Source organism: Panthera onca, chromosome E1 (genome assembly GCF_046562875.1).
Source record: "Panthera onca isolate mPanOnc1 chromosome E1, mPanOnc1 haplotype 2, whole genome shotgun sequence".
Classification (NCBI taxonomy): domain Eukaryota; kingdom Metazoa; phylum Chordata; class Mammalia; order Carnivora; family Felidae; genus Panthera; species Panthera onca.
In genome coordinates this window covers 57,035,597-57,060,283 of record NC_138352.1, presented here as the reverse complement: position 1 = coordinate 57,060,283, position 24,687 = coordinate 57,035,597, and the positions used below count along the sequence as shown (strand labels likewise).

Sequence of the window (24,687 nt, the reverse complement as noted above, 5' to 3'; positions counted from 1 at the left end):
GGCACAGAGAAGGTGGATATTGGTTTATGGGGCTCCCTGGGAACCGGCAGGGATAATCTTTCCCTCTTAGAAGGAAAGAGGGACTAAGGAGGTGGTAGCAAAACCCATTAGCAGTATCAGGGGCCATGTATTTCCGAGTTGGTGGCCTAGAAGTTTGACCACCCTCCTTGTCCACTTATAAGCAATAATAAATAAATAATAAAATCAATCACTGTTGTTATTGCAGCTTAGTTTTTCACTCCAAGGGTCCTAACCAACATTAAAAAAAAAGCATTCTTTGGGCTGTCAGAGGACAAAAATGTCCAAATGTCCATTAGGCTCTGTGGGCTTTCTTCTAACAAATACCTCACAAGAATCGTATGTTTTAAGGAGTAGCCATACGTTTTCATGCAACAGCGCCATGAAAATCGGGCCTTGTCCCCCTGCTAGCCTGACCAGGCTAAGTGTGGGACTCCCGAAGCTCCTGGGTGTGGCAAGAAAGGCAATTCAGATGCAGGATGGGTGCTGCAGTCAAGGGAGGCTGGCAGGTGTCTATCCAGCCTGGCCCAGGGCACCTGGACACTGCGGTTTTACCCTCATCCGTAATTATGGCCTGAGGGCTCAGGGCGCCCTCTGGTGCCCAAACCCGGGCACTCACAGAGTGACTCCCATCTCTGCACCTTCCCCTTGGCGGCGCTCTGGCCCCTACATCTCGCTATCCTCCCAGATTGGACCGACAGCCTAGATGCACTATTAGGCTTTGCTGTGGTCACAATAATTTCAACCAGGTTGACTGATTACTTTTCTTCCCCTGAGACTCTGACTTGGGACCGGATCTGGTTCTGAGCCACCTAGTAAAGTACTGAGCCCATTGGTTTTCGGATTACCACCCCTGCACTACCAGCGTGCTGGTTTGTAATATTTCCTTCCAGGCTTCACCTATGACACCAGGCAGGCCTCTGCAGGCCCCTGTACTCATTGCCTGTTTTGTTTTGTTTGTTTTTTTCACTCAAATGCCATTTCTCCCAAATGCCAGGAAAGTGGAAGGAGTAAGGGTGGCCCGCTGCCGTCCTCAGGGGCAGATGCTGCCGTCACTGAGCGAGTTCGGGGGAAGGGCCCACACTTCTGCTCCCGCTGTTTAACCTGGAAGCCAAGAATATCGAGGTGGAATTCTGGACTTTCCGGAACAGGAACATTTTTTATTTAGGCACCAATTTTCGTGTGTTGTGGTCCACGATGTATGATACCTAAGGCTCTACCTCGTCACACCCGCATCATCCTCCTTACAAAGAACAAACTCAAATTCGCCCCTTCTGAGGACCACTTATAAGAATCTTCACGAGCTCATCTTGTTGTCTTTGTCTTTCTCCACCTAAGTTAGTGTGTTTCTCAACTTTTTTCTCTCCATGCTTTCTCATTTGACACATATTAAAAAAATTCCCTCTGGGGCTCCTGGGTGGCTCAGTCGGTTGAGCGTCCGACTTTGGCTCAGGTCATGATCTCGCAGTTCATGAGGTCGAGCCCCACATCCAGCTCTGTGCTGACAGCTCAGAGCCTGGAGCCTGCTTTGGAGTCTGTGTCTCCCCCCTCTCTGCCCCTGCCCCACTCATGCTCTGTCTCTCTCTGTCTCTCAAAAATGAATAAACGTTAAAAAAAATCCCTCACTTTGGGGTGCCTGGGTGGTTCAGGTGCTAAGTGTCCGACTTCTGCTCAGGTCATGACCTTGTGGTTCGTAAGTTTGAGCCTGATATAGGGCTGTCTGCTGTCAGTGCAGAGCCCTCTTTGGGTCCTCTTCTCCCTCTCTCCCTGCCCCTCCTCCACTTGTGCTCTCTCTCTCTCTCTCTCTCTCTCAAAAATAAACATTTTTTTCAAAGATAAGCGTTAAAAAAAGAAATCCCTCACTTGTCACTTAATGTTGTTTTAGCTTTCAAAAATATAAATACGGAACTCAATCATGGCCAAAAGCTCATTTCGAATACAGGTTGTATTTGTTTTTAAGTGGCACTCCCTCTCGCCAAATTATCTTCCTTGCCACTTCCCCTCTAATGGGGGGCGGGGGGAGGAGGGAACCCTCCTTTTGAGAATTGCTGCCCTGTTCAGGTATGAGCCTCTGGGCTAACTCAACAGCCCTACCTGCTTGCCAGGTGTAAGAAGAAAACTTAGCAGCTCAGGAGAGTTTCTCAGTGAGCCCAAGCAATTCAGGTCTTGGATCTCCTGGTGGACAGTCCCACTTGGCTATATTTCACATTCTCCAAACTTCACTTCAGCGTCTCCCCCTTGAGCCTACTCTTTGCCTTGACTTCCTGGCTCCCTTTCCCAGCACATTATTGTTCCAGGAGCCCAGGGACCGCAAGAGCACTTTTGGTGTCCCTCCTTCCTTTGACCCCCATATACAGCAAATCACTCAGCCTCGAGGACTCTTTTGGCAGAATCTTCTTTTAACACCTCTGCCTCCCATCTCTTCCTACCTGTCGGCACTGCTGGGGGTAGGATTTGGATTCCATCATGTGCTGCCCGGGGTCTCGTAAGAGCCTTCTCCTCTTCTGTCTGCCCCGTCTCTTCTGTGCCACCTTTATGCCGCACACACCACCAGCCTTTCACTCTCTTCCTTAATGGTTCCGGAGTGTGCATTTTGTATCAGGCGCTGCAGTACTTACTAGAGAGCCCACAAAATCGAGATTCAGCGTTCCCATCCCAGGGGTGCTTATTGGGTACTACTTTTCCTAAACTGCTACTTTGGTCATCTGTCTTGTCTGCCCAAAACTTTCCAGAGGACTCTGTTCTGTCTCCCCATATATTTCTAGCTCTTTGGACGAGGGTGCAGCCCAGAGGAGGACGACGCCTGTTTGTTGCATGAACGGAGTGGATGGAGTGGGTGTCTGGGCTCCTGGCTGGGAGCTGCAGCTTGGGCTTGAGCGTCTGGCCGACCTGAGCTAATGTTTCACGGACTTCCTCTTCTACTTTTGTGAGCTCAGACAGGTTACTTAACCACTCTGAGCTTTTTCTTATTTTACAGTGGTACATTGGTAACTACTTTTCAGTGTGGTTGAAAGGATTAAAGCACCAGGTACAATATGGTATAGCACATAGTAGGTGGTCAAATGTGATAGTTCGTATCAACTCTGGATATATAGGTATGTGTGTGTGTGTGTGTGTGTGTGTGTGTGTGTGAGAGAGAGAGAGAGAGAGAGAGAGAGAGAGAGAGAGAGATGAATCCTGTGTAAGTGCCAAGCCAGAATCCCAGCACCTAGTAATGTTAAAGTGTATCACTTCACTTGACCTTCATCTGTCCTCTACAGACATTGTTTCATGTGGGCTTACCCACTGGTTTAACAAACACTGTATGGGTTTCCCCTTTTGTCCCTCCCTTCTCCGGTCTTAGATGTCCTTGCAAAACAAACCTCTATGAAGAAGAGTAAACCAGGAAGAAAGCAAACAGAACTTGCTTATTATATTGAGGAAAACATATGCTCACGTGTCTGAAATGTGCCCCAACATCAGTGCACAAATGTTCCGCAAAAATACCATTTTGCTACATTGTGCTTCATTTACATAGGATGACAACCACCATGAGGCTCCTCTTTCCCTGAGAGCAGAAGTCCTGTTCTCAAAGTGTGCTCCCCAGATCCCCAGAGTCAGTATCACCCGGGAGCTTGTTAGCAATGCAGACTCTTGCGCCTGACTCCAAACCTACTGAATCAGAAACTCTGGTGCGGAGCCTGGCAATCTGCATTTTTGCAAGCCCGCTGGATGATTCTGATGTGGCCTAAAGTTTGAGAATCATCTGTGTAGAAGTTATGAAGATATAAGGCAACCACATTTTTAGCGTAAATGAGCACACATTTCAGTTTCATAGGGTTTAAAAATGCGGTTTGACTCTGCAAGGTGTACGTTTTTGTGTCATTCAAGGTGGTTTCTTTCCAGGTGGGCCTCTGTTGGCTGCACACCTACATTCCCAAGCTTGCACCCCCTGCTTCTCCAGAGCCCACCACACGTGTCTCTGCTTCTGAGTGTGTACCTGTGCTTGCCTCTTTTTTCTAGAAAATCCTCTCTCTCCTTCCTCTGCCTGTCCAAATCTTACCTATCTTTGAAGCTCCAGATAAAGTCTCTTTGATGTCCGCCCCTCACCCCAGCTCTCTCTGTGACTTCTCTTTCTTCTGAGTGACATGACCTATTTCTCCTTCTGCTCTGCAATTTTTGCAACGGGAATTTGTCTGATTCAGCCCTGAGGTCCTCATGGTGCCTTGAGAGGGCTTTGAATATTGGAGCGTATACGAATACTGGATCCCTTGGAGTAGCTCACTGGGACAAGTTCACGGATGGTGGTGAACCCTGCCTTCGTGAATACTGCCCATATCTCTACAAGGAGTAGTTAAGAGGGAGTGTCCTCATGGGTCTCACTGATCGTATATGGGACCGGCTGGTGGCTGGGTGGGTATCATGGTTGAAGAGTTGGTGGCACCAGCACATTCCACACAAGATTCCTGGGCAAGAAGATTTGCTGGGCCATCTGCTGGCAGCCTCTGAATTCCAGCTCATCCAAAATTCCATTCTAGAGCCTTGACTTAAGAGTGGTAGAGACTCCATGGAATGTATTCAGAGGGATGTACTCAGGATGGTGAGGGGGATTAGAACCATTTGTCATAAAGAGCTGCAGGTCAGCCATTGTGGCAGAATGATTGGATTTATCCTGTATGGGACACCATGGATAGAACTAGAAAGTAAATTAAAGGACAGACTCTTTGACTTACTTGCTAACATACCACCAGCATCCAGCATCAGAGCCTGTCTGGCATAGAATGGGTACTCACTCAATATTTGTTGAATGAATGAAGGAAGAAACGAAAGCAATGGACATAAATAGCATGGAGGTAGATAGGTTTCTGCATAAAGGACTTTCTAATAGTCCCCTATATTGTAAGCCCCTGAAGACAAAGCTGGCTGCTATTTATCTCTTGACCCCAGTATCTTGCACAAAGCCTGGGAAACTGTGGGCCACAGGGGCCCAGTTGGCCAATGATGGGATAGACCTTCTGGAGAGTGGTGGACTGGATGCTGAGTTGGAAGGTTATCAGAAGGGATTCAATGCCAAAGGCCCCTAGACTAGAGGACTTTGAGATTCCTTTCGGCTCAGATTCCATGTTTTAGAGCCACCTAAAACACGTACTGCTGCTTCAAGGGCCCTCCTGGTGAATGCATTCATCTTAGGAATGGGGTCAAAGCGTCTTCATTAGCATAGCCTGGAAGCTGGCAGGCTGCCCTTTTGCAGGGCTTACTGAACAACCGGCCACTGACTTATTTAGGAATAGAGGAGGCCATAAACCTTCTGATGCTCTGAGTGTGTCTGAAGATTAAGGAAATTTAAATTTATTCTAGAGTCTGCTAAGTAATGGACAATCAAGGTACGTGCATTTCTTTGAAATGTACGAAGTTTCAAAAGATGAAAGATCAAAGTTCTTGAGTGTGTATCTTCTTAAACAAGGTGAAGAGGGAGTCAGTCGGTGGGATGACCAGTGTCTTACAAGGGAAGATGCCAGAAAAGAGGGGGAGGTGCCTGAGAACAGACACCATAAAGTGCTAATCACTGCCCGCCTTTAATTAGTCTATAGACTCTAATACACAAAAACATAATTTTATTCCTTGGGATCACAGATTACCCCGTTTCATTCATGATTTTTTTTTCCCACTTCCAAAACTACTTATCTGTTTCACGCCTGCACAGGGAAAGTTTTAATTCCCACATCAGTTTGATAGGTTGTATTTTCGTCTTAATTCAGTTTAAAATACTTTAATTTCTCATTTGATGTCTCCCTTGACCCATGGGTAATTAAAAAGTGTCTATTCAGTTTCCAAACACCAAAATCAATTTGGAAGTTAGGTTTCTTTTTCATTGTTCTGGTCCGGTGTTGTTCTCTAATGTTTATACAGGAAACTTTCATCTCTCTTCTGTTCCTTTGCTTCGAAAGGAGCGTGGATATTTATTTTCCCTCATATTTGAGGAGAGTCAGCTTCCAGGGGCAGATTCCTACCTTTGATTTACCTTTACCTGAAGACTATATATGGGATGGTCCTGGCATTCAAGGCTTCCCACAACCTGGACTAAATGCAACTTTCCAGTGCTGGCAAATGTGTGTTCATTATAAGCATCAGCATAGCTAGACTATTTTCCATTTCCCAGACTTGTTTGATTCTGTTCATTTTGGTCTCTATGAGAGATGCTGTCTCCCTCAACCCCTCCTGGAAACCATTATCAGAAACACAGTTTAAATGTTCCCTGTTCTATGAAGTCTTTCTGGTCACTCAGTGTTTTCTCTTCCTAAAATCTATGCAACTTTTTTTTTTTTTTAACATCCTCTCTTATTGCCTTTATAATATTAAGGTCATTTACTTTCTTATTCCCCTTACTAAAAATCTAACCCCCTCCCTCCAAGCAAGCTAAGCCACGTCCCACATTGGACACTCCATACACATCCGCTGAAACAAACTAATTGTGATTTGATTTTCTTTCCTCAATGTGCCTGATTACTATCTTAGACTTTGCCATGATGGGAACATTTGGAGGCAGGAAAGGAATATAGAATGGGGGAGACTTTGGGGGGATATTGGGAGTCTCTGGGTCTTGATGATCTCACAGAGATAAGCTGACTGAGGGGAAAGGGACATAAACCACAGAATGCGGGCCACTTGGAGAAGACCTCGTTTTCTCTGTATTCTAGGACCCTGCAGTGAGGGGGAAGCTTCCTGTGTGGGTGAAGGCCTCTTTCATGAGCTCATTAACTCTTTATGAGAGACAAAATCACTGACTAATAGAGTGATTGTATGAGAATCAATATAAATATTAATGAGGAAAATGCCTATTTTCTTGCACCAACACCCACTACAAGCCTATATAAGTTCTGGAGGAGAAGGAAGGCTTCATCTTCAAGCAAATCCAACTGCGGGCAAAGCACGAGCCTGGCCTGTACACCATGACTTCTACTCATTGTGATTCTCTCCTCAGTGGACAGGTTTCAGAGCCCACGGCTGCCTCCCTGTGCCTCTCCGCCACCCTGGCACATGCCAACCGGGTGCGTGTGGGGACAACTCCTCTGGGCCGACCCAGCCTCTGTGTACCCTACAGCTGCCAAACCGCTTGCCCCTTGCCAGGGACCCGCGACATTCCCGGCAACATCGGAGTGTGTGAGAACTATGGGGAAGGCGCCCCGATTGGCCACGAGAAGGTGACCATGCAGTTCCTGAACGACCGCCTGGCCAACTACCTGGAGAAGGTGCGCCAGCTGGAGCGGGAGAACGCGGAGCTGGAGACCAAGATCCGAGAGTCGAGCAAATGCCACGAGTCCAGCGTGTGTCCAGACTACCAGTCGTACTTCCGGACCATTGAGGAGCTCCAGCAGAAGGTGAGGTCTGTGGTGCTCCAGGTCAGGGGTTGGTAAACTATGGCCCCATTTGGCCTACTGACTGATTTTGTAAATAAAGTTTTATTGGTACACAGCCATGCTCATTCATTAATGTATTGTATATGGCTGCTTTTGTGCTATAATGGCAGAGTTGAGTAGTTGTGACAGAGATTCATGGCCTTCAAAGCCTTAAATATTTACTGTTTTGCCCTTTTCAGAAAAAGATTACTGATACTTGCATAGAATTTTGAGGGCCTGATTGACAGTGGAAACAGCCATAGCTGAAATTTCTTTCTTTCTTCTTTTTTCTTTTTCTTTCTTTCTTTCTCTCTCTCTCTCTCTCTTTCTTTCTTTCTTTCTTTCTTTTTTTCTTCTTTTTTCTTTCTTTCTTTTTTCCTTTTTCTTTCTTTCTTTTTGATTGTGGGAAGAGAATCTCTTGAGTGGAGGTGAATGGGAACATGTAAAAGACGAGATGTAGGATTTGGCTCTCCAGGATTTATGTTTACTTAGTCTCAGTCCTTACAAATTGTAGTTGCAAAAGCAGTGCAATGTAATTTCTGGCATGGCACAAGGTAGAATGTTGTAATGTCCTTCATGAGCCAGTATATGGCCATTCAGTAGCATTGGTCTCTTCTGCATATCTGCTGTCCCCTTTGTAGGTCAATGCAATGCTTCTTAAGAGCCTACATCTTAGTTTTGGAGATGGGAAGGCAAGGAATGTCAGAATAGGGGCCAAAAAACCTGGCTAGATTCACAGAAGACATTTGGGGAGGTTGGCCAACCAACATGAGGGACTTCTTATTAAGAACAGGTTCCCTGGGGCGCCTGGGTGGCTCAGTCGGTTAAGTGTCTGGCGTTGGCTCAGGTCACGATCTTGCAGTTTGTGGGTTCGAGCCCCGTGTCGGGCTCTGTGCTGACAGCTCAGAGGCTGAAGCCTGCTTTGGATTCTGTGTCTCCCTCTCTCTGCCCCTTCCCCGCTCATGCTCTGTCTCTCTCTGTCTCTCAAAAATAAATAAACATTAAAAAATTATGTATAGAAAAAAAGAACAGGTCCCCCTTTATGTAAACCTTTCATATCCAGCCCATTGTTCTGTGGCCTAGATTTCAGATCTTGTTTATATCAGGGGAAGCATCACAGCTGGAGAAGTAAAATTGAGTCTCTGTCAAATGTTTGGTTTGCTACTCCTTTCTATCTCCCAGTTCCTTTGGCTCTACGCCTTCAGCCTCTGCCAAGCATCTTCTTGCATACCACCCCCCGTCCTGCACCACACCAGCATCTCTTACGTGTTGGGAGTTTGCGCTGTCCCAGGGTGATGCTGTGAATTAGCCAATGGAACGTCTTTTGACCTGAGGCCATTGATGGCTCTGGAGGTAGTGAATTACTGAGCCTGCTTTCTCTCCCCAGATCCTGTGCATCAAATCTGAGAACAACAGGCTGGTTGTGCAAATAGACAACGCCAAGCTGGCTGCAGATGACTTCAGGACCAAGTGAGTTGGGGTAGGGCACGCAGAGGGAGGAGCCAGGGGCCTCCCTGACTTCTTCGGTCTTGTGATGCAGCCGGCGTCAGAGATGTAATTGACCAAGATCCCAGACCGACAGTTACAGCAGGAGAAAACACAGAGCCTTATGCCTGAGACTTTGAAAGAACACCCACCCTGCTCCTCAGTTGTTTCGCTTTTACAGTTCACAACTGTTGAGAAGGCATCATCCACTTGCTGCTACTGTTGCAAGAACCTGGGGAGGCAGGCAGAGCAGTGGTGGCCTCATCTTTGTGAGGATACAGAAGCTCAGGGCCCTGAAGCGACCTGCCTGAAGTCACGTGGCTCCTGAGTGCTAGAACTGGAGCTTGGCCCCGCATTCCCTACCCCGAGGCCATTTCCTACCAAATTCTGCTGCCTCCCGGAGGATGTTTCCACACTGCAGCCCGACCAATTTGTAAGCACTAGTAACTCATGACAGAAATCATGCTTCAGTCTACGATGGGAGGCATGTGAAGATCAAAAGGTTTATGCCACCTGAGAAGGTCCAACCTGGGAATAGGAAGGGGCATTGTGTTTTACTCTTTTTTTTTTTTTTTTTCAGGGCCCTGTAGAAGTTTCACTCCTCTGGAGCTAAAGAAAGCCATTTCCATCCTCCTATTTTGGCATTTGGCTTCTAATCCGAGAGAGAACCCAGGTTCTGTCTCAGTAGGGGACGGGGACGAGGAGGGTCCGCAGGGGTCACCTGGCGTGGCAACTGCCTGGTGTGATTCGACTGCCTCCCCTTTGGCCACCAGCCCACCCTGGCACTCTCAGTACCGGCCACTCTGCCAGGCTTGTCCTAGGTGCTCAGGGTCACACGCATGGGGAATACCCATTGCTGGCCGGGCTGGGCGTGTAGCCACATAGGAAATGTCGACTGCCAGTGTCCTGGGGCCCCTCTGCTCTCTAACCTCGATTTCTGTACGTGCCCTGCTAAAGGTACCAGACGGAGCACTCCCTCCGCCAGCTGGGGGAGGCCGACGTCTGCGGCCTGCGCAGGGCCCTGGACGACCTCACACTCGCCAAGTGTGACCTGGAGGCGCAGCTGGAGTCCCTGAAGGAGGAGCTGCTCTGCCTGAAGAAGAACCACGAACAGGTGCATGGCCTTTTGTGTGAGACTTTCTGGGGGGGGGGGGGAATTCACGCTCATTTGGGGGAAGAAATGAAGCTCTTCGTCCTGCTCAGGATGGAAGTTCTGCAGGCTCTGCCTCATGGTTAAGCCTCACGAGCTACGGAGGTGAGCTCCTGCTTTGGTGGGGGCCCGCTCTTCCTCCGCAGCCTCTGCGAGTTGTGGGGCTGGTGCCGTAGGTGACTCTCCCTCGGAGTGGCACAGGGAAATCACTGGGCGGGGGTCGGGGGCGGGGGACAGGAAGTGGGGGACGAGGCTTTGGGTGGAGGGCAGTGGGGGGGTCCCACGAATGGGATGTCCTCCTCCTGTGCCCACAGGAAGTCCACATCCTGAGGGGCCAGCTGGGGGACAAGCTCCAGATTAAGCTGGACGCGGAGCCCACCGTGGACCTGAGCAGGGTGCTGGACGAGATGCGGTGCCACTACGAGGCCATGATGCAGACCGGCCGCAACGACGTGGAGCAGTGGTTCCGAGATCAGGTGAGGACACCGCCTCGGAGCAGGGAGGGTCCCCCGGCTTCCACCTGGGCAGGGGGGTGATGTGATATCTCTGTGCCCTTGTGCTTCAGTGCGAGAGCATCAGCAAGCAGGACATGTCCTGCTCCGAGGAGCTGCAGTGCTGCCAGTCGGAGATCCTGGAGTTGAGGCGCACGGTGAACGCCCTGGAGGTGGAGCTTCAGGCCCAGCACACGCTGGTGAGCCCCTCTGTATGCCTGGCAGACCCGGCTTGGCTCCCACGCCCAAGGGCACTTCCGGGTCAGGACGTGCCTCCCTTGAATACAGACCAGGACACGGCTCAAACCTTGACTTTCTCATAGATGTGGAGGCTGAGGGCATGAACATTCACCCAGGGGAGGGAGGCTCTGCAAACTTCTCCTGAGGGTCTCCAGTGACGAGCAATAGCACGATGTTCGTTCTTCCAGCTGACGGCCTGCTAACGGGACCCAGAATGTTCTCTGGGCCTGGGCAGTGCCTTGGGGTGTCGAGGTCTTACTGAAGAGGCTGAGGGCTGCGTTCCGTGACTTCCCACCTGCTTCCCCCTTTCGTGTTACAGAAGGACTGTCTGCAGAACTCCCTGTGTGAGTCGGATGCACGCTTCGGCACCGAGCTGGCCCAGATGCAGATCCTGATCCGCGACGTGGAGGAGCAGCTGTCTGAGATCCGGGCTGACCTGGAGCGGCAGAACCAGGAGTACCAGGTGCTGCTGGACGTCAAGGCCCGGCTGGAGGGCGAGATCAACACGTACCGGAAACTTCTGGAGAGCGAGGATCGCAAGTACGTGCCCTGACGTTCGTGTCAATGTCGGGTGTGAAAGCAGAGACCTCTCATGGGAGTGATTTGAAAGGAGGAGCGGCATTGCCGACCACATCTCTGGGGACAGACTTGGTACCCGGTAAACCTGGTGAGCTGCCTGGATGCGGAGGAGGGCCCGTGGGAACTTTTCGGCTCACGTGTTCCATTTTGCTGAGCATGTTCCCAGATGCCAGTCACTGCCACGGGGGAGGGGGAGAGGTGCTGACATACTGGAGAGCTCAGTGCATTTAGGTTTTGCTAAACTCCCTGGAGGAAGTATTCCGGTAACAGGGAATCTTCATACTCAACGTTAAAATATATTGCTAAGGGCACTCGCAGCCATTGTCTCATTTTGTCCTTCCATTGCACTGTGAGAAAGGTAAGGGGGCTACACACTCCCCTTTAAGCAATAAAGGACAAGGCTACAGGCTATGTGTAAATCTGGAGGGCAGCTGACGCCCAGCCTGCTCTCCCCTGGCCAGCCTTTCTGCCTTTCTCCGCCGTGTTCCTTCGCCTGTGGCAGGAAGCTCAGGTTTTGCACGTGGCCCCCTGAGCTCCCGTCCCAGCTCCACAGTGGGCTCCAACCACATCGCTACCCTGTCTTTAGGCCTGGCAGGACCTCTGAGCTCTAAAATCCCCTCTGGCGTTTCCGATGCTAAAGCGCATACTTTTTGTCTTTCATGCCCCGTCTCACGCCAATGTTTGAAACACCTTTTCTTTCTCTGCAGGCTGCCTTGCAACCCTTGTGCAACCCCAGCCTCCAGGACGCCCTGCCCGGCCCCTGTGGCCTCTGGGCCCTGCTCTCCCTGCCTTTCCGGGCCTCCTCCTCCTCGGGCCTCCTGTGCCTCCCGCTCATCGTCTCGATGCTGACGTTCCCCTCAGCTTGGGGGATCGGGGGATGGGGAATGTCTGCAGCCCCGCCGGCCCCCTTCTGCGGGCCTGCCCCCTCCCCCAGCCCCTACCCTCCCGGGTCTTGCCCCCTCAGCCTGGCCCGGCTGCAGACTGATGACGCCAGGCAGCGTTTCTCTGCTGATGGGCTGTCCGGTCCAGCGGCTCAGCCCTCGCCCCTGGGTTTGTGCTTCCTCTCTCCTCTCTTCTGTGGCCTCACAGTCTGAGATGTGGTAGGGAAACTTTTTGCTAATAAACTTCAGTTCCGCAGCATGAAGAGCCCAGGGCCTGTGGCCAAGGTCTCTACGCTGTGCCAAGAGGTGTCCTGGAGCCCGCTGATGGAAGCAGGGGCTGGGACTCCCTCACCAGAGGGCTTCTGGGAGATGGTAAAGCCAGCAAGGACCACAGTTGAAAACAGGACTGCGGCAGAATGGCACAGTTGAGAGACACCCAGCTGTATCTGGGTATCTAAAGCCTGATTCACAGAGCTTTAAAATACACACAACAGATATTGCCCCTCGCCTTCCACCTCTTGTCAGGATGAAGCCTCTGGTCCTTGTGCAAAGGAAAAGCTCAGGTTCGAGGTTCTGCCCAGACCCCCTAGAAGACTCCATTTAAAGTTAGCTTTTGTGCTCACATGCCCATGGGGGGCACGCCCTTGGTGAGGCTTTATGGATCTTGGGATGCAGCGTCCCACACAAACCCTGCAAAAAGGGGAGCAGCGGGTGGCTGAATCAAGACTTGAACTCTGGTTTCTTTGAATTAGGCCCAAACCCTGCACTCTGAAAGCTTTGAAAGGAAAAAGATTAAACACGAGGGGATTTAGGGTGGTGGATCTAAGAGCGGAGTCCCCCACTTTACTTGGGGACTTTTAGGAAAGGCAAATTTTTGGACCCCACCTCAGACTTTCTGAATAAGCAGTCCAGTTTATTGAGCCTTCCAGATGATTCTATGTATACTCAAATTTGAGAACCACTGGGTTAGGGGGTTTATTTTGGGACTGAGCCCCTTACAGGCCAGATATATCCCAGGAGGAGTTGGCTCCAGGCTCCTGATGGAGCCCATGTGTGAGGAAGGCTTCATCCGATCAAGATCGTGACTTTTCCCTCTGTGCTGTGAAATGCTGAATGTGTTAAATGATGGCAATTTCTGAGCCTGTTAGGCTATCAGTTGAGAAAAGGCCAAACTGACCCATCTAAGCTCCCCCACAGGTTCCACCAGAAAGCCCTTGGGCAGCTGCCTGGCTTGGGCCTTCTGGGCAGTAGACACATGAACCAGAAGCTCCATATTTAGGCAGCCATGGCCGGGAACAGCGTGTCTCCAGAAAGCAGTGTCAGAGCTGGCCAAAGTTGGGAAGCAGTGAGCTCCCCATCACTGGAGGCATTCAAACAGGGCCCTTACAGCCACCTTGTGGGGACGTTGAGAGGTTACTCAGGTATCTGATGGGGCTGGATGAGATGGTTGCAGAGGGTCTTCTAGCCCCAAATTCTATGACTTCCTGCGGTCTAGGTCTTATTCATCAGTGAGATTATAGATGTTAAAGTGGAGCTGGTTCTTATCTTCCCTCTGCTGCCTGAGCAATTTGCATCAGAGTAGCCTGTTGAGAAATTTACAAAGTCTAGCCCATCTCAGTGCAGAAGAGACCACAGTCCCAAGCCCCAAGGGCTGAGAGATCTTAAGCCAGGGGCTGGTTGGTGTGCCTCCAACTGCTGTCAAGTCCAGAATCCTACCTGTTGGCCACTGTCTGTGTGGACAGGACTGATTTGCCTGGGAGGCATCGGGACTTCCATCATAGGGAATCTGGAAGGGTCAGAGGTGATCACACCCTTTCCTCCCTTCCCCTCTACTGGGCCTCTGCTCTTTCTCCCAAGTTGTACAGCATACAGGTGACACATCTCTGAGGGTAGGTCCCAATAAGAAAAAAAAAACAGTCTTGATAAGTCTTAATTTAGCACCTGGCCCAAATGCCTTCACCACTTCCTTTGTACTTAAATAGCTCCTTTCATCCAATAAGTTCAAAGCTGTCTAACAAAATAAACCCACTTATTCCTGCATCAAGACAGGGTAGGTAAGCATTGCTCTTCCCTTTTAAGGAGAGGGAGAGGAGGTGAGTCATTGAGGGACTGAGTGGTTGAGGGATTCATCAGGTGACATGAAATGAGTCAGTGATGCCCCAGGTAATTGACCTGTGTTTGTTAAGTTCACATCCCTGTCATTTATAATTAAAAGATGAGCTTTGATGAGACATTGTTGGTGTGTGTGTGTATGTGGTGTGTATGTGTGTGTGAAGTGGTTTGGGTTCCTGGGAACAAATACTGGGTGGAGGGATCACTACGCTTGGGGAAGTGTGAAGAGCTTCCCTGGAAACCAAACAGTCCCTCGTTACCACCATCACCACCACCATCAGCACTGAAGCTCACATTCATCCAGCTCTTTCCATGAGCCGCACACCGATCTAAGTCACAGATACATTTAAGCATGTAGACTCATATAATCCCCATTTTGGAGTGACAAACCACGGCTCAGAGAGGGTAAGTAACATGTCCAGGGTCACACAGCTGGTAGGCGGTGAAGCCAGGATTCAGATCCAAGCAGTCTACCTCCAGCAATTGCACTGCTAACCCCTGTGCTTCACAGAAGCCAAGTTTCTGGTTGGGTTGTGTCTGCAGGATGACAGAACCATAATCACCCCATTGTCTCGATTCCTTTTCCTTGAGGAGGAGCCACTGTTGGGAATTTCTGCCACAAAGGGCTGTGCAAGAGATAAAAGGGGCAGCGCATTTCAAAATAGCCTGAGAACCCTGGCAATTGTAATGACTGGGAATCACTAAAGAAGGTCAACTCACCCCCTGCCATTGCTAAAAACACTCTGTCTACTGGGGAAGAAGAGAAGAGAAACAGGCAAACTTGCTTGTATGTCTGTTGCTTTACCACCATTAAAGCTCACTTTCACCCAGGCTGTCCAATTTGAAATCCCCCAAACTCCTGGGAGATGCAGAGCAGGCTCCACAGTCCCCATTTCGCAGGGAGAGAAGTTCGGCGTTAGGGAGGGAAATAAGCCAAGGAGTCTCACAGGTGGTCTCTCACTCAAGCCCACCACCTGGCCCTGCACCCAACTGCGAAGGGCTTTGCTAGTGGTACATCTGCATAAAACTGCCCGTTCGGACCCGCTGTCTGATGTTGGGGTGAGGTGGGTCACAGGGATCTTACAGGACCTGGGAGTTTCCCCAGGGAGAATTTTCTTGGTGTTTACTCCCATCCTGCAGTGTCCTCACCCAACCCCGTTTCAGACAGAGTGCTTCTGGGCTTCGGCTGTCCCCGGGCCTTCTCCAGCCCAGGATCCCCCTTTATGCTGGATTTTGTACGGAAAGCTCTCTTGCTTGCCTCTCCCTTATCCCTGCCTGGTTGCCGGACATCCCAAACACATGCCTCGGTCATCCACACGGGCCCCCAAAGGCCCCCTGCCGAGATGCCTGTGCCCTGCAGTAGATGCCTTTCGTCCCCTGGGTGGCAGACTTGTGTTGTGCTCACCAGTAGGTTCACACGTCACCTCCATTTCCCTCCACGAATCTCAGGCCCTTTGACACTTCCTCTTCACTTGCTTGCTTTAGCATTGCCTCTCTTCTTTCTGTGTCCTCGGAAACCACTTCCACCTGCTTGGAAACTCACCCCAAAGTCATGGAGCCTCCGTGGGGGCAGGCACACCACTCAACTGTGGTCTCCCAAGCAACAAGGACCAAATATCAAAAAAACCCTAATGACCAGGCCCAGTGGAAGAAAGGGTCTTAAAGGGATTAGGGTTCGATTGAGGCCACTTGTTTGAATTCTACTTCTGAGTCGCCTCACTACCAAGTCTCCTTCGGGATACAGATAAATAACCTGAAATGGCCTCATTCCTCCTCTTGGGGCAGAGAATCAGAAAATGGTCCAAATGGCCCAACCGGAGGTTGGGGCAGGAACAGGTATGGGAAGAACTGGAGGGAGAAGGAAGAAACTCTTGGAGGGAAGGGCCCAATTATATATCTCCTACGTTAAAGTTCGTTGCGGGCCTGCCTGTCCGCTCCGCAGGACAGAGGGCTCACAGAGGACGGTACCGTGTCATCTCCCCACTGTCCCCGCGTCCCCATCCTCAGTTCTGGGGCTGTGCCAGGCACTTGGCAGATGTTCAGTAAATGAGAGCCGCCCTTGATGTCGTATATGCAGTCTCTTAGTTACGTTTAAATACACACATATTTCCAGATACGTCCATCTCACACCTCTTAAATATCTCACCTCCTTACTTTCTTGTTGCTTTTGATATATTTTGGGGGGGACCCATATTAGCCTGAATTGCCCACAAAAATACAATCCTTTACCAGAGCTATGATTTTTCTGTTTCAAGGTAGCCCCGTGCCCAGCACGGAGGAGCCACGCGATAAATGTTTTGAATAAAATTTCTCTAAATAAAGAAAGTGGGGTTGATAGTCCCATGACCACTCAATTTCTGTTTGAACGAATACAATTTGTGGATATTTCAATTAGGAAATCAAGACAGTACACGAAGTCTGCTCCCAACCTGTGTGAAGTCTTGAAGACCTTACAACGCCCACGTCCCCTTTCCCCACTAGTTCAAAAAGCAAATTCACCCAAGCCTACTGATATTTTGAAAACACTGCAAGACAGAGGCTAGATTTACAAGGGACGGCAACATTATGTCCACTCACCTGTCACTCCATCTGTGGCCCCGTCCATTTCACCTGTGGGGCAACCAGCAGGGGAAAAAAGGAATCTCCGCTTGTAACCTGTACTTTCCTGCATCTCTGTGTGGCTGCCGATTGGCCGTGACCCGAAGCCAGTACAGGTATGATCTCCTCTGCTTCTTTCTCCCTTTCTCCTGTCCACATGCCGTACTCATTCAGGAACAGGTAACGTTGTCCCCTTTTGACCTTATGCTGCCTGGTATAGGCAACGCTGTATTTCTCAGCCACAAACAAATCTCAGACTGCATCATGGAGATGATGCTCTGATCTGGGCACCTTGGAAAATGTCACTGCTTTTGGAGGCCTCAGAGGCTGTGGTCCCGTGTCTGTAGATCTTTCCTGAATCATCTCGATTTATATCATGCAGGACACTCGGCAGGGTGGGCCAGTCTTCTGACCGTAGATTTGGGTTGCATTGGCTACTTCTCAGCTTTGTACTCTCTGGGATCACTCACTGGAAGGTGGGCTAGCTTTGTCTGAGCAGCATGAGCCTGTGTGGTTCCGAGGATTCTTCTGGTTTTCTCCTTGCCTCTTCTGTGTGTTCTTATCTCTTAGTCAACATCGTGCTCTCAGTTTCCATTCCTCTGATCTCTTGGCACTCTATGCAAATTCTAGTTTTGGTGTTTTTGTTGTTGTTGTTGTTGTTGTTGTCGACCCAATTCTTGAATCTTCTCGTACTTACAAGCTAAACCCTCTTCTTGGACTAAAGCCCCCATGAGGCTGCACTGGTCAATCAATGGATGCGACCAAAAAGCTTGAAGAGGTGCTGCCATTGGTCTGTGCTCAGGCGCAAGTCTCCATGGACAGGGAGGGAGGCAGGATTGGGGAACAGCTTCAGGCTGGAAAGCCAGGGCTCTGGAGCAGGCTGACAAGAGTCAGGAAGCAGGAGGCCTGTGCTGTGCCCTATGGGTAAATGTTCATCAGTCTGATTGATAGGCCTTTCCATCTGTCCCAAGCCCAGCCGAAGCGAGAAAGGAGCTCCTTACACCTAGACTTGCGTCCTGCCTCTGGAAAGTCTCTGTAATGCCTGCCTCAGGACCCACCTATTTCTGCCCCTTTAATTGCCTTGGAGGAAAACAAAGAAATTTTGGTTTTATTATAAGTCCGGGGCTTCTTTGTAGTGTGGTGGGACTTTCCGTCAGAATAGCATTATAATAAGCGGCGAAATAATGACCTTGGAGGGGGTAGATGAAGGACCTTTTATCTGAGACCCAAGCGCCATGCCACATGAATCTCATCATGAAAGCTTGCTGGGGGAAAGGACTCCAATAACTTGTCAATAAAACTGCCACTCTGGCTGGCAGCCAAAGCCACAGTGGAAGTTGAGATGCTGCTGCCCAAGATGCGGGTGGTACCCCCATGGTGCCTATAATTACGCAACCTTTATATAGTCAGAACTTTGGCCACCCCCTTCCTCAGACCTTCTGGTGCCTTCCCTCAGCTCCCAAATCAACCCTGCATGACTCCAAACTTGCTTTGCCAAATCTTCTCCTTCTTCTATGCCTGAGCCGTTTCTGTCTTGGTGCCCAAGTCTTTGGACTCAACTACACCACCACGGAGCCCTCCTTGGTACATTTTAATGCTTGGTTCTCAAGCCAGATTGCATGTAACCCAGTAAGGCCGGAGAGGGGAGCCCAGGACAGGATGGGTGTAGGTTGATTTTGCTCAGAGGATGGGGCCAAACCTTAGAAAGTTTAACTGGAAATTGTAAAACTGTTTTTTTTTTTTTTTTTTTTTTTTTATGTTAAAGCCCACATAGGTATACGATGGAATATAAGGCCTATTCACATGAGGTTTTAAGATGAACTTCAAAGTTTTCATGCTTGAGGAGGCTCTTTCGGGTGATCTCTTGACTTTCTCGATTATCTGCTCACCTTAGTCTAATACAGTGGACATTTCGATGGTAGGGTGTCATAAGAAATGCCTTTTTCCTGTCCACATCTGCCTGAGATGCTTTTTCTGGGTAGTTTAAATACACGTATATGGGTCTCTCAGCCCTCCTTCCAAATGATCTCTTCCTCCAGAGCCTTCCCTGTTCTTAAGCTAATTGTCAGAGCCTCTTCCTTTAAAAATTCCTCTACAGTCCCTGCACATGATATATAGGAAGCATTCCCCAAACAGCTGCCCATTCTTTTCGGCCATGACCAGACTCAGTCCTTATCCACCCCAAGGCTTCCAAGGCTTGGGATGCTGCAGCATAGAAGAATTCTTCTCTGAAAGCAGATAGAGAACTTCACTGCAACTTCTGCTTTGACTCAATCTCAGTGCCTCCCTAGAAATGCCAGGTGGGCCAGGAAATGAGTCTGAATATGGGTTTACAGGATCACACAAGACAGAGGAATGTCATTGGATAGACCAACTCCCTATTAACAAGGGCAGATACCTGCACCAGACTGTGTGGCCTCTTTCAAGATCTACCACAAAACTCTGACTTTATGGGTACACCTCCTGAAGAGGAGTCCTGACTTAGCAAGAAGCCCAAGTAAAGAATTTTATGGGATAAGGGACTCTTCTGAGGAAGGCAAATAACAGACTGACTGAGGGAAGGGCATTTGAAAACCAGTGAAGACACAGAAAGAAAAAAGACATTACATACCACGTCCACACCCTCTGCGGAGGGAATATAAGTGCTTCCCAGAGGAAGGAAATCCACAAGCTCCCTGGAGAACTTGAACTCCGTATTCAGCCGGGCGTCTCGCTCCCTCCCGCACCATGCCTTACAACTGCTGCCTTCCCAACCTGAGCTTTCGCTCCACCTGCTCCTCCCGGCCCTGCGTGCCCCCCAGCTGCCACACCTGTACCCTGCCCGGGGCCTGCAACATCCCCGCCAACGTGGGCAACTGCGGCTGGTTCTGCGAGGGCTCCTTCAATGGCAACGAGAAGGAGACCATGCAGTTCCTGAACGACCGCCTGGCCAGCTACCTGGAGAAGGTGCGCCAGCTGGAGCGGGAGAACGCGGAGCTGGAGACCAGGATCCGGGAACGGTGCCAGCAGCAGGAGCCCTTCGTGTGCCCCAGCTACCAGTCTTACTTCCGGACCATCGAGGAGCTGCAGCAGAAGGTGAAGGTCTTTGCTGTTATCTCTGAGCAAGAGGAGTTTGCTGTGATTCTCAGTCTGTAGTAGAGCACTGTGTCTGTCTCTTGCGTCTATGTGACCGTGATTCTTGCTTCCCCCTTTATCTTTGGAATAGCTTTCGAAGCCATTTTAAAGAAGTTGCTGGTTTCATACTTATTTTCAGTCCTCACTAAGCAGCCTCTCATTCTCCAGGTCCTGTGCACCAAGTCTGAGAACGCAAGGTTGGTGGTGCAGATTGACAATGCCAAGCTGGCCGCAGATGACTTCAGAACCAAGTAGGTTGTTCAGAACTCACACTGGTGTCCACCCCTCTTGTTTAACCTGTGGTTAAAGGAAAGGGATTTCCATGGCTTTACCGAGCAGCAGTTCCCATCCATTGGTGGTGAGACATTCTATAGAGATTGAGGGGAATCAAGCAAAGGAATCACAAAAATAGATGAGGACTCACATCAATCTGTTTATTTTTGGATCAATATTTGTTCTGGACTGAGCCTCCAGAACCCTCTGTCTCCTGGGTCTACTCATTGCAGAAAGTGGGAAGACTCAGCGAATGGGGTTATCAAAGATCATTCCTGTGAGTCTTGAATGTTTGCTGGTCACTGCTCTGACCTTGTCCTTGTGCAGGTACGAGACGGAGCTGGGCTTGCGGCAGCTGGTGGAGTCGGACATCAACGGCCTGCGCAGGATCCTGGACGAGCTGACTCTGTGCAAGTCCGATCTGGAGGCCCAGGTGGAGTCCCTGAAGGAGGAGCTGCTGAGCCTCAAGAAGAACCACGAGGAGGTGAGACTGGAAATGAGAAATGAAGAAACCTGGTTCAGCCTCAGGTTGACTTGAGTGATTTGGAGTGGCAGAATGCAGAACACGAGGTTGAGGTTGACTTTATAATTTTCCTTTAAAAACACCAAAACTTCATGATGTGTGAAAAAATGGAGAGATGAAACCTCTCCATGTTCCCAGAGAAGATGTACTTTCACTCAAAACTGGTGCATCATGGGAATTTCCCAGTGCTCCCCCATCGGCTTGTGATTGGTTACTGAGTTGCAGAAAGTGTCTCAGCATTGCTTTATTCATGCTGTGCAAAGTCATTTCTCTCCCCAAAGGTCACCAAATCAAGCCGGTGAATCTGAGCCTCCACTCTTCCAAAGTCTTGGTGAAAAATGAGCCAAGACTCCTCCTTTTCTCTCCTGGAGGGGTCACACCATCATCTTATTTGCTGGCCAGAATTGTTTGCTATACGATCTGAAATCGTATGGCCAATTCTTTCCATTATGAAGTCTTATGCAAACAATCTGGAAACTGGGAAAGTTAGGCATTAGTCCATCTTTTGGTGGCATCTGAGCAAATCCTTGGGAATTCTTTTTGAATCCGAGTACAGGGCACAGTCCTGTGAGGAGGGAGCTGTTCCACATGGAGCACAGAGCACCTTGCCTCGAGCTGTCACAGACTGCTCCACTCAAGTTCTCTTTCCCAAGGAAATAGACTAACGGGGCTTCAACAAGCAAAGTCCATTCTTCATTGAGGAGAGTCACTCTTGCCTTTTCTGCATCCACAGGAAGTCAACACCCTGCGCTGCCAGATCGGAGACCGCCTCAACGTGGAGGTGGACGCGGCCCCCACCGTGGACCTGAACCGCGTGCTCAACGAGACCAGGAGCCAATATGAGGCCCTGGTGGAGACCAACCGCAGGGACGTGGAGGAATGGTTCACCACCCAGGTGGGCATCTCAGCACGCGGCCGCCCGGGCCCCTCGGCCCCTCGTGGCCCTCGAGGCAGGGTCTCACCCTGTCTCGTCCCCTGTGCTGTTTCAGACCGAGGAACTGAACAAGCAAGTGGTGTCCAGCTCGGAGCAGCTGCAGTCCTATCAGGCGGAGATCATCGAGCTGAGACGCACGGTCAACGCCCTGGAGATCGAGCTGCAGGCCCAGCACAACCTGGTGGGTGTCGCTCGGGGTGCTGCCCACCCTCTCCTCACCTGGTGAAGCCCGTGACTTCTCTGGAATCCCACGGAGTCGCCCCGTGAGAAGCGGCTCTGTGACATTCCGTGTGTTCCCCACACAGAGGGACTCCCTGGAGAACACGCTGACGGAGACCGAGGCACGCTACAGCGCCCAGCTGAGCCAGGTGCAGTACATGATCAGCAACGTGGAGTCCCAGCTGGCCGAGATCCGGGCTGACCTGGAGCGGCAGAACCAGGAGTACCAGGTGCTGCTGGACGTGCGGGCCCGGCTGGAGGGCGAGATCAACACGTACCGGGGCCTGCTGGAGAGCGAGGACTGCAAGTGAGTGGCCAGCTGGAGGGATCCGATGAAGCCATGCTCACAGGAGCGTGGTTCTCATTTGACCCCGGGGCAAAGAACACATACTGTCAAAAGGAAATCATGCCTCCACCCCAGGCATGATCAAACAGAACTCAGAAAACACAATATGGCCATCATTCAAAATACAGGGAAGCACTAACTGTTTGAGGCACACACTGAAATTGTACAGCCAGTTCTTTGCATTCTTCTGTGACCACACAGATATGAGATCTATGCGATTGCTCACACGTTACAAGACCGTATTGCGCAGAGGGAGCATTTGCATACACTACCTTATCTGACCTTGCAGTTGCCGCCAAGCAGGTTGGATCAGGATTCTCCCCATTCTGTAGGTGAAGAGAGGCTAAGGTGACTTTCCCAAGATCGCTAGCTAGGAATGGACAGTGTGGGGAGTCAAAGGTTCTGGAGTTTCTGTCTAGCGCTTTGGGCACTGTATGGTGGGAAGACCAGGAGGGGTCTGATAGGGAGCTTTGCAGCAGGGAAGCTTGTGGCCTTTTCTGTTATAGGTCAGGCCAAATCCCACAGGCAATTCCACTCTTGGGGTCTCTCTTGTGTGTACCACGAGCCTCCCTCAATTCACCTTTCCACATGGTTCTTTTTCTCCAGGCTGCCCTGCAACCCTTGTGCCACAACAAATGCGTGCGGATCCGCCGGGTCCTGCGTCTCTAATTCCTGCGCCCCCTGCACGCCCTGTGTCCCCCGCCCACGCTGTGGGCCCTGCAACTCCTTCATGCGCTAGAGCCCAGGGGCTACCAGAGGAGCAAGGAGCCCGGGCCCACGGTTCCAGAGCTTTGACCCGGCACTGGTTCATTCGACAAAAAAGGGCAGAAAACACAGTTTGCGTGGCTGGAGCTGCCCCAGTAAGACAGCCACAAAATTCACCCCACCTACTGCAGACCATTCCTTGCCCACCCTTTCCTTCATGGAGGTGTGTTCTTTCTTCACTTGCCCAGAGAATCCTCGCAAGTGCCAGGGCCTTCCCTTGTAACCTGCTAATAAACTTGATTTCCCTGGCAAAGCAGACACCTTTCTCATTGGTATTCATTTGTTTCACCGCGCCCATCACTTGAGCACTCTATAAAAAGCCACTTGAAAGTCAGGCTACATAATGGCCTGACTCTTGGATACCAGAGCCGTTCTCTGCCTGGCGGGCAGACGGCTGGCCTGGCGCCCTGGACGCCTGGGTGAGGCAGACTGGCAGGAGGGAGGGCAGGGCAGCTGCCATGAGGTGGCCCCCACCTCCCCCTGACCATTCTTGGATGTTCCCCACTCTCCTCTCGAGACGTGGATGTCTCCCAGAGCTGATTGCATCTAAATCCGAAGTGCAGAGGCAGGAGTGGGGGCTAGAAAGAGGCTCTGGAAAGTTCATCTTTTCTCAGCAGGAGGCTTCAGGTCCAGTGCTGTATGATCTGGGGGCTGGTGGCTGGAGCGTTCCAAGCAGCCTCAGGGCCACCCAGCAAAGGAATGCTCTGGCCTGCCTGCCTGCCGTGTTCAGGACATCCCCCTCCTGCGTAGGTGGATCATTATCAGCCTGGGCTCCAGCAGCTCACTTCCCCTCCCAGCTCTGGGGCTTAGAGACCTCCTCACTCTTCATCTGAGACTTCTGCCTTTCTCAATCCAGTACCTGTTGAATACTTACCCTGTACACACCCTGGATGGTGGGGAAGGGAGAGACATACGGAGAAAGACATTTTTAAAAAACATTTATTCATTTTTTAGAGAGAGAGAGAGAGAGAGAGAGAGAGAGAGAGAGCATGAGCAGGAGAGGGGTAGAGAGAGAGGGAGACACAGAATCTGAAGCAGACTCCAGGCTCTGAGCTGTCAACACAGAGCCAGACTTGGGCTCAAACTCACGAACCACGAGATCATGACCTGAGCTGAAGTCAGACGCTTAACCAACTGAGCCACCCAGGCGCCCCAACAACTTGTTTAAAGGGATAAAACTAGTCCCTAAGTAGTGCTATTATAAGGCATCATCCCCAAACACCGAACACGCAGGCTTGTGCTGCAAATGAAACTCTGAGTACTGGAAGTGACATCAGTGTTCATCAAGAAAGGCTTGAACTTGAATCTTTAACTTGAAAGAAGAGCCATGGAAATGCTAAACACTGACTCGCTAAAACCCCAGAGGACCATTTTGACATGAAAGGATCAGAGACCACTCAGGTTTCTATCTTTTCCCACGAACCTTCCCATCACACCAGGCTTTCTGAGGCAGATATTGGACCCCACTTTGGTGAAACACAATCTTGTGTACTGGAATAACCAAGTGGATTGAAATTACATATATATTTGACAAAGGAACTATTTATTGTTTCTACCACAATTGTCCCCTTGACTCTTATTTT

The 24,687-nt window shown here is 50.3% G+C and overlaps 2 protein-coding genes across 2 annotated transcripts; both read left to right on the top strand.

Moving 5' to 3' along the window:
* Positions 1–6,932: 6,932 nt before the first annotated feature.
* On the top strand, positions 6,933–12,373 carry LOC132687657 (keratin, type I cuticular Ha7-like). Its single transcript, XM_060646105.2, has 7 exons — positions 6,933–7,376; positions 8,782–8,864; positions 9,837–9,993; positions 10,344–10,505; positions 10,595–10,720; positions 11,080–11,300; positions 12,047–12,373. Exons 1-7 carry the CDS (start codon positions 6,948–6,950, stop codon positions 12,186–12,188), a joined length of 1,320 nt encoding a protein of 439 aa, XP_060502088.2. The 5' UTR covers positions 6,933–6,947; the 3' UTR covers positions 12,189–12,373.
* Positions 12,374–19,482: 7,109 nt separating this feature from the next.
* LOC132687671 (keratin, type I cuticular Ha3-I-like) lies at positions 19,483–23,349 on the top strand. Its single transcript, XM_078437152.2, has 7 exons — positions 19,483–20,005; positions 20,213–20,295; positions 20,645–20,801; positions 21,574–21,735; positions 21,830–21,955; positions 22,080–22,300; positions 22,946–23,349. Exons 1-7 carry the CDS (start codon positions 19,658–19,660, stop codon positions 23,076–23,078), a joined length of 1,230 nt encoding a protein of 409 aa, XP_078293278.1. The 5' UTR covers positions 19,483–19,657; the 3' UTR covers positions 23,079–23,349.
* Positions 23,350–24,687: the final 1,338 nt, after the last annotated feature.

What these genes read in the sequence shown, in the direction of transcription:
- LOC132687657 (XM_060646105.2), top strand. Translation starts at nt 6,948, where the DNA reads ATGACTTCTACTCATTGTGATTCTCTCCTCAGTGGACAGGTTTCAGAG. An exon ending in TGAAGAAGAACCACGAACAG is followed by an intron (nt 9,994 to 10,343) that starts GTGCATGGCCTT and finishes CTGTGCCCACAG; the next exon opens with GAAGTCCACATCCTGAGGGG. An exon ending in TTCAGGCCCAGCACACGCTG is followed by an intron (nt 10,721 to 11,079) that starts GTGAGCCCCTCT and finishes TTCGTGTTACAG; the next exon opens with AAGGACTGTCTGCAGAACTC.
- LOC132687671 (XM_078437152.2), top strand. Translation starts at nt 19,658, where the DNA reads ATGCCTTACAACTGCTGCCTTCCCAACCTGAGCTTTCGCTCCACCTGC. An exon ending in TCGAGGAGCTGCAGCAGAAG is followed by an intron (nt 20,006 to 20,212) that starts GTGAAGGTCTTT and finishes CTCATTCTCCAG; the next exon opens with GTCCTGTGCACCAAGTCTGA. An exon ending in AGGAATGGTTCACCACCCAG is followed by an intron (nt 21,736 to 21,829) that starts GTGGGCATCTCA and finishes GTGCTGTTTCAG; the next exon opens with ACCGAGGAACTGAACAAGCA.